General features: G+C 36.8%; 1 protein-coding gene across 1 annotated transcript in view; it reads left to right on the forward strand.

Moving 5' to 3' along the window:
• Positions 1 to 8,111: 8,111 nt before the first annotated feature.
• Positions 8,112 to 9,501, forward strand: part of mrpl37 (mitochondrial ribosomal protein L37) — a 14,260-nt gene continuing 12,870 nt past the window's right edge. Inside the window, exon 1 of the mRNA XM_014033991.1 lies at positions 8,112 to 8,613. Within this exon, the coding sequence (XP_013889445.1) occupies positions 8,223 to 8,613 (391 nt within the window). The 5' untranslated portion in view covers positions 8,112 to 8,222. The remainder of the gene's footprint in view (positions 8,614 to 9,501) is intronic.

A 9,501-nucleotide genomic window follows, 5' to 3' on the forward strand; every position in this document is an offset into this window, starting at 1 on the left:
ATATTACATGTAACATAAACTGTTGGCAAATCCTTAATTCTTATATTGTCACAGTTTTAAACTTGCTGTTTTACAACAATAGCTTGATAGAATTTCTGAAATTATGTTATGGATTTTGTTTTTGACAAGAGTCTGTGCTGCAAAAACCCAGAGCACCTAAACTGACCGGACCTGGCACGCTTCTACGAAAGGTTTCCTCTTTCCACGTGAATGCATTCTCCTGCTGTTATCCATTGCTGTCCCAGTCTGCACAGGTTCAGGATCAGAATTGTTTGTCAACTCTTTGTCGACTGTTCGACCGGTACCAGAAGTGGCTGGAACCTGGAAATAGGTCTTGTAGTTCCTCTCTCTCTGCGTTCCTGAGGTGGATTATGGATCTGAAGGGCTAGATTTATTAGTTTGACCAGAGACTCGGGTTTATCCTTCATAGCGAGCTGGCCCTTAATACATTCTTTGAGAGAATTGGTAAAAGTACCTCTGAGTGTTCTCTCGTCTCAGCTAGCCTCCTGTGTGGTGGTCCGGAAAACGGTGGAGAATTCAGAAAGCGACAGCCTGCCCTTCCTCAGGTTCAGGATCTTCTTACAGGCTGCCTCCTGGTAGAGGGAAATGATCACAAACTCTTTGAAAATCTCTTAGAAAAGCACGATATGACCATCTAACAGATCATTAATCACACAGGACAGTGGTTCCCAGTCATGTCCGGTTTGCAGCGAAGAGCATGGTGGTGGGGGATGAAATTAAAATTTTAAGTTTGTATATTTTTAAAAAATCTCCATAACAAGTTGATTGGAATAATTGTAACATAATTCAGTTCCTATTTTTCCCATTTTTCAAGTAAAATTTTCGCTTTATTCTTTTACTATATTTGCCTGATCATCTGTTCTTTTGTTCTGAATAATCTGTGAGTTTTGCTCTGGGGGTTTGGCTGAAACATTCTAACCAGAGTCTGATCTACAAAATCCCAGAGCACATGAACTGAGACGAGTCAGACTCAGGGGTTAAAAAGTTACGTAATTCTTAATTTACAAAGCGACAAAATCATCCAAGGAACTAGAAACAACCTGTGGGAAGACGAAGGTGAGAGTTGAATGGGATGCTTGGTTCAACTCTATCATAAAAAACTGACACCGTGTACTTCCTGTTCAAGTTGAAAGGAATAAGAACAAATTGTTACATGAAATCTGTGATCCTTTCATCTGTGTTTCTGCAGGTGTTTATGGTCGAGCTCTCGTGCAAATTTCTCCTGGAGATCTGATGCTTCAAAGTGGAGCAGCATTCAAACTCAGCTGCAAGTTCACGTGTTTGGGTGGCAGCCATGTTGCACAGCTGTGGAGGGAACATGGAAATCAGGCATGTTTGAGCATCAACTGGGACGTGAAGTTTAAAGTTTAAAAGGGGTGGTCCGATGACTTTTAAAGCAATGTTCTTTCTGGGCGGCTGTGGTTAGGGGAGTTGATCACTAACTGATGGGTGGCCAGTTCAATTCTCTGCTCCATCCATCTCAGTCCTTGGGCAAGACACTTCACCTGCCTTGCCTACTGGTGGTGGTGAGAGGGTCAATTGGCCCCAGGGCAGCTGTAGTTACACTGTAGTTGTGTGAAGTACTCTGGAGTCCTTGGGGCTTGATAAAACACTAAACCATTGCAGGACCTTTACCAGTAATTATCAGTAGTTAGTCCCTTGTCTGACTGAAAAGGGCCAGGCTAGTCTAATGGCTAACCAAATGAGAGCTTAGCTGTAAATGTTTTTCCAGACTTTTGAAACAAACAAAAACAAAAGGTCCAATAAGTGTTGAAAAATGCTAGATTAGCTAATATTACACCTCTACACTTTTGCACCACACATTTTGTTTATGTTTTCTCAACCAAACACCATCTGTTTCACTGGAATGTATGCATGCAGAACATAACTGTGTAGGGTTGCCAGATAAGAAATGACAAAATATTGTAATGCTCCCCATGCTGATTTGGTGTGATAGGTATTGCAATGGACTCACATGTGGCAGATATGGCTTCAAACAACTCTTTAAGATGGCACATATTTATTTTGTTTGTTTGCTTTCAATAAACCATGGCACAATTTATTTAAATAGTATAGAAACATTTCCAAAACTTTTACTTGTAGGCTTAATTTAGTCCAACCCAAAAATACTCGTCTTGAATGAGCTCCCTGTCAATGTCAATAACATTGCTTAAAAGGATCTCATTGTTTTTATTGTATCCTGTATGATCCATAACCAAGAAAATATGCAACACAATTTGATAACTTAAAAATATATATTTTTTCATCAACATTTTTCCATCTCAACAGCAGAACAGTCTGGGTAGGAAAGTGTAGTAAAGGTTGGACTGAAACAACTCAAAGCTGTGTGTGTGTGTGNAAGGAATATTTTTCATTCCTTTTTTTGTGAATAAGAAATTTAAATTACGACTACGCCCACTCAATAAACAATATGTGCTTTTGCTTTTTTTGCTGGAAGTGATAACATGTTTGTAAGTCAAACAATATGGTAAGAAAAACACACATTTACATTCTCACTTTAGAAAAAGTGGATGCAGCTGCTTCTTCTCCGTTAATCAAAAGCCACTGGAATGTCATCTGTGAGAGTTTAAAAAAAATTTTTTTTGAGCCCAAAAAAACAATAAACCACAAATCCATTATCTGGCTAGCCATTAGCCTAGCCTGGATAAAGACATGCTTTTTACTTCATCCTCCGTGCCCTTTGACTGATAATACCTGACAAATCATATTTTCAAAAGTTGCCAGATTGCCCCTTTAATTATTGGTAACAAATTATCAAAGCTGACATAAAACTGTTAAACTAAACCAGGGGTGCCCAAACATTTTCCCTGAGGGGGCCAACATGAAAATAAATCTGAGGGCTGCGGGCCAAATGTAATAATATAATACTTGAAAAGCAAATAATTTTTTTTAGCAAAGTTGTATTTTTATGATTAAGCTAGCAGCCAGTGTGGTGGCCCACATTTTTTTGTTTGTATTTATTTATTTATTTTTGCTAGCCAATGGATGTGCAGAAAATCTGACGTACAGTTGAGCAGCAAAAGCTCATGGGACTTTTCCTAAAGTAAAATTTGAGTAAGCCTATTTGTGATCTTATTAAATGTGCAAATCTAGGTGTATGCTTAAATTGAATCTAAATGTCTAGTTACTTGCATTTTATGTTTATTTTTAATATAAAAGATAAAGTAAGTGCCATGAGTTAAGACTTTCTGCACTACAGCCCTTAGTTGGGACCAGTGGTTGGAAGGATTAAGTGGAAACATAGTGTTTCGACATAAAACAGGAGAATACAACCTAGTAGCCAGGACAACTGCTGGTGGGCCAAATCAAATGGCTTGGCGGGCCAATTTTGGCCCACGGGCCCCACTTTGGCCACCTCTGAACTAAACAAAAGCTTAAACCAGAATAAACTGGATATTCATTATCAACAACCACCAGTAATTTATGTGCTTTAAGGTAAAACTAGTCAAACTAGTCAGTTTTTATCTTCTAGGGTAGAGAATGCCTGATAAATATGACTTCCAGCCAGCCCAACGTGACCCTGAACCTTAACATCAACTCTGCCACAGAGGCACACATTGGAAATTACTCCTGCAAGACCCAACCACCGGATACAATCAGCCCTACAGTCTCCGTTAATATTAGAGGTTGGTCTGATCTTTTTTAACTACCACATTTTACCCATTCATAAATAAAAATGTGTAGATCAATCAGGAAAGGAAAACTATTTTTTTTGCCAGTTTTATATTTTTCTAAAGATCAGTGAGGATCGGTGGTCTGTGTATCCCTCTTGTGTCCGTTTCATGCCATTGCTCTTTCACAGTCCTCAGTTCTCAGATCATTTCTCTCCTGTCTGTTATTTGTAATCAGTCCTTTCGCAGCTGCAGTTCATCATCCTCATTCCTTCTGTGTGTTTATACTGGTCTCTTGTCACTGTTTCCTTCCTGGTTCATTGTATGGCTTCGTTCTAGTTTTGGCTCTCCTAGCGGCTCCCTGCATTCCTTGTGGTTTTGTTATTTTGCTGCCACGTCAGCCCTTTGGTTTTGGTAAATAATAAAACCTTGTTATTCCTTTGAACCTGCCTGCCTCTTGGGTTCAACTCCTGCCTCAGAGCTTGACAAAATCTAATTTAATTTTCATCAAAATTAATCTTATAAAGAATATCTGAAGATTTAATTTTATTCATTAAACATTGTTCTTTTTGAAATCTGCTTGAGCATAATGGCTCCATGTTTGTCTTCTTAAGCTACTTTTTACCATTCAAAAACAGTTTTGATTTTTTTTAGCTACCATTCTTTTAACTTTGAGCTGTGACTTTACTACTTTTAATGACAGTTTATGCAATCTAAGTTTTAGCTACAGTTTGGATTTTTTTAGCTAAAATTTTGCATCTTTTGTTTAAAAATTTGATCATTTTAGCTGTTTTTTCCCCTGATTTTGGCTTTAGCATTCTCTTGATTTGCCTACTTTATCTTGCAAATTTAAGCTTTCCTGCTCTTATCAGGCCCAAGCAACAGAGTGCTGTGAAGGCTTATGGTTTTTCTAATGTTTATTTTTTATTATTACCATCAGGCATAATAATCAAATATATCCAATGACATTTGGCTAGTAGACAAACAGTGGCAAAACTTTAGCAGCAGGCAATTTTAGCTGCTGTGAAATGGTTTTCCCTGACTTTTTTTTTTTTTTTTTTTTTTTTTTTTGGTGAAGAAAGCCAAACTCGCATGTCTGGGTGATTTAGGTGACATAAAGTTCATATATTCATATAATAGATAAATATAAAAGTATTTATTTGTTCTATGTGCATGTGTTAGGTGGGTTAGATAAATTAAAGATGTTTAATTTTAGCTTACTTTGTTTTACAGCAGTTGTTCAGCTTCCAAAAGAAGATGTTTGAAGTCCTAAAATTTTCTAAGCTCTCATTGTCGATTTTTCCTTTCTCCAGAAAATATGACAAAACCATCTCGTCTGAGCACAACTAGCCCTCCCAAACTTTACTGCACCCAAGGTGAGAAAATATATCATACTTATTTTGTGGCTATTTAACTTTGCTGTTCTTTTGTGTCTCATTGGAAGGTACTTTCATTCTCTCTGTGTGACTGCTTGTTAATAAAGTATTATATGAATCACTGTTGAATTTCAAAGAAACTCAAAAATTAATTAGCTGCACATCTATATTTTATTAACTGTGAAGTGAACGCGAGTCTCCAGCTTATCAATTCAGCCAATACATAAATCATCATTTTTATAAATATTGAACTAAAATATGACACGGCTGAGATTAGATTATGTTCCTTTTTGCTTTATTTTTAAGTTGTGATGCTTCAAATTTTACTGCCTTAGATGAGCTCTAATGGAAAATAATTCAGCTGAGGAGTTTTTCCTTGTACTACAAACTAACACTTTTATATTTGAACCTGTGAGACCATACCTTTAACAGCAAAATAATTTTAGGTTATAAGAAAGGCAGACAAACAAAGGTTTGACAACATTTTAGTTATAGTTTAAATGCTGAGGCAACATTTCTCTTGTATTTGTTCATATTTTCTTTCTTACATTTTTTACAGCTACTTCCTTCTCATCCTTTCTGTTGTTTAAATCATTCATGCATTAAAACATTATTTCACAATTTATAACTATACCTTCTGTATTTAGCTACTCTTTTGCTCATTTTAGCTTTAGATACTGATGTACTACTTTGAGTTATTTGTTACTATTACTTTTAGCTACTGCTCTGCTAGTTTTAGCTACACATTTTGCTGTTTTGTGTTAGCTTTTACCTATTTAGCCATTTTCTGTAGTTGGGTCTACATTTTTTGGTGTTTTTACTCGTCTCTTAAACGATGAATGTATCGGTTGCTTATATGTTCCTGCTCCTGTGTTTCTGCAGAGGTTTTAGATGAACATATATTCCATTTGTGTTCATGCAGGTCTGAAGGGTCAGATGTGGTTCTGGATGATTCTGGGAAAAACTGGCATCCTCCTCCTTAGTTTGGCTTCTCTGGCAGTAAAACACAAGAGGATGAGAAAATAAAATGCATTCTCCTTAACAGCAACATCCCCTTCAGTGCTTTGATTTCTGTTTCTTGAAGCTTATTTGCTGGTATGTATCTCATTGACTTTGCTTCTGAAGATCCTTCACAATCAAATTGTTTACATAAAATTTTAATAAACATAAAAATCAAACATTCAAGCTCCTTCCAAGCTTAAGTGTCATAATTTTGTCACATTTCTGCAAAGAACTTTCATGATCAAAGTCATAATGGAGTCTGATGCAGCTCAGTAATTCAGGTAGAAAAATAAAAAATTAGGTCCTTGTTTTTTTCTTTTTGATAAAAGAGTCTAACTCAAGTTATTGTTTATACAATATTATCACATGGCCATTCATCTTTATCTCTGTAATCAACAGCATCACTGTCATCTGGAGGTTGAGCATCATCACATTCTTTTGTCATGTGTCCACTTGCTGATTTTAATTTTACATGTTGTGGTCACCCTCTCAGTCTGAGCACAAGCATTTACAAGTCATGCAAAAGTCTAAGCAAATAAACACAGATCAACATCATTAACATCCCTTGTAACTAAACGAACCATAATGCTTTAGATCACATATATATTTATTTTTATTTTATATGCACAGTATATAAGGATATTTGCGACAGACTGCTGCATCCGAGGTGCACAAAGGAGCGTTATCGCAGATCCTTCCTACCTGCAGCTGTCAGACTCTATAATCAGCACCACGCCCAAAAATTACAAGAAGTGTTTACAAAAATCACAATAGGTGTTAATTAGGTGTCAACGATAGCCATGTGATGTGAGTATCAGTCACATGGAGGCAGGGCTTAAGAGCCTGAATTTTGCCTGAAACTCTCAGACTGAAGAAGTCTCTTGGAGGAGAGATGAAACGTTTCATTAAAGAAGAACCCGTCCAGAAGACCTATACAATTTTTTTCTTTTTGATTTTTTACCTGGATTACTGAGATGCATCAGGACAAAAATCACAGTGTTTACACACCTGCTGCTGCACAATCATTTGTACTGTTACTATTCATTGCCATTACTCATCTGAACAATTATTTGCATTACAACTCATTTATATGTGACCCATCATATCGAAATGAGGATTAAGTCAAATTCGGTCAAAATGACCTAATTACATTTTCAGATTCTTGGCTTTAAAAGCTACATTTTGATACCTGGATCATTCAGATATCACAATTAAATCCATATATATGACTTTATTTGTCTTGTTGGTTACAATAATACAYAAATATTTGGTCTGAATCCTAATTTTGTCATTTTAATGAGGAATTTTTGATGTYCTTATAAAGAGGAAACCTCAAATTATATTTGAATATTGAGATTTYCCAGCTAAAAAGAAACAAAACTTTGCTAACTTACAGAGAAAATCTGAAAATTTTAAGGCGTTTTTCCACAAAATCATTTCTTTGTTACTACTGCTCAAAAAAGTGCTTCAAATTTTAGTTTTATGATTATATTTCAGGCATTTCATTCAAATGATACATTGATAAGGCTTTTATTCATTACATTTTGACAAAAATACAATTTTTGTTAACATTTTAGTCGAAACACTATATTTAGCCTTTTCTCTATATATAACTTTTGGACTTAATCCTCATTTCGATGTGATGGCTCACATATTATTAATAATCTGAGCAATCACTTGCTCTATTATTACTCTTAAAGTTTAAAATAATTCTGCTGTAAATGCACATCTGCTTCTTGTCTGCACAGAGATACTTTACAGTTAATAGTCTGTTGAGATTATTTTGCATTGATATTTTGATTCCTAATGTCAGATTCTGATAGTCTACTGTCTCTAAAACAAAACATATCTTTTTTATTCTTGCACAATTTATATATTTATGTATAATTATTATTATATTATTTATATAATATATTTAGTTAATATTATTTTTTATTAGTAGTAGTCGTATCATTGCTAGTTAGTGCATATAGTTTGTAAAGTCAAGGCTTTACCTAGTCTAGTCATGGATCCACACTCCAATCCAGAAGGTGGCGGTAATGCACATAACAGTTGTTTGTCAATCGCCAAATAAAAACAGAAGAAGAAGAAGCATTTCCGCTGCTGCTACAGTGAGAGGTCGCTGTTATTATTAGCTCTAACGCTTTATTTTTCCTTCAGAAACATTGGTTTGAGTTGAACAGCCGGCATTATGCTCCCAGAAACTGTACCGTGTTTAAAAGCGCTGGCTCCTTTGTTTGGTAAAAAGCTTTTGTTGCGGAGTTTGAAACAGCTCTCCACACATGGTGGAGGACTCAGCCGCCTTCAGGCCGGGAGACATTTTGGAGTCAGCTGCTGTTTAGCAGCCAAAAAGGACAAGCAACCGCGGAAACCCAGGGAGAAGGTGGTAATCCCCGGACTGGAGATGATCACATATGCAGAAAGGATGCACTATGTGCCGGGACTTGCTAAGCCTGTATTCCCGCACTGGGAGAGGGACTACCATGACCCGTTTCACTACAAGCCTCCGCCTAAAATCGAGATGCCGCTTTATAGCGAAAAGGTGTGCTACATGATCACTCAGAGGACGAATATGCTGGAAGGTAAGACTAGTGAAACACTTAGCTGTGCACACACTCACTACGACACTCAGGGCACTAAAATTTACAGTCTTCTACAAGCTTTGCAAGTGGGAAAACATGAAAAATCAACGGTGGATCAAATACTTGTTCTCCCCACTGTATCTTTATGTAACGTTTATTTGCCCTGTTTTTTTGTTAATGTTTTCAATAAAATGAATAAATAAAAGTTATCAGGAAAGGAGGTACGGAAGGTTTCTGTGAGCTTTGACCCCTGACATCACAACGTCACTTCCTGAAGACTGGTGCGGCCTTCTTCTTGGATGGGTACCTCGCTCTCCCAGCGCATTTGTTTATACTGAGAAAGCTGTTCATCCAACTAAAATAATCGCAACTCCACGATTTTTTTTCACACGGTTTGGTTTGTTATAAAAAGCAGAGATGTAGTAATGTTATTGGACATGGTCACACAAGCTTTCATGCTGAAATACTTTTTTTAAATTATTGTCTCGTAAATTGTCTTTATTGTCTGTCTGTTCTTATATTCAGGTGCATCAGCAGCTAAGTGACAGGAAATTCACACAGGGTGAACATATTTTGTATGAATAAGAAACAAAGAAAATTTAAAGAAAATACATTTTGTAATAAAGAAATATGTTTGATTGTTAAAAAAAAAAACGTTACAGAGGGACAGAGCGGCGTCCCTCTTGAACGTCATCATTATGTGCCGAGTTTCTTCAGTCAGGTGCATAATAAACACAGGAGAATGTGGGTGTGTCCAAAACAACAGGCCGGGTCCTCTGGAGGACCCAGACTCCCCGGTCTCGGCGGGCCCGGTCCTTAGTAGACCGGGAAGACCGGAAAAAAAGAGGCTGTGAATTTGGACGGTCTAGCCACCCCACCACCCCGGCG

The sequence above is a fragment of the Austrofundulus limnaeus genome, unplaced genomic scaffold, assembly GCF_001266775.1.
Source record: "Austrofundulus limnaeus strain Quisiro unplaced genomic scaffold, Austrofundulus_limnaeus-1.0 Scaffold1927, whole genome shotgun sequence".
In the NCBI taxonomy this organism is placed as follows: domain Eukaryota; kingdom Metazoa; phylum Chordata; class Actinopteri; order Cyprinodontiformes; family Rivulidae; genus Austrofundulus; species Austrofundulus limnaeus.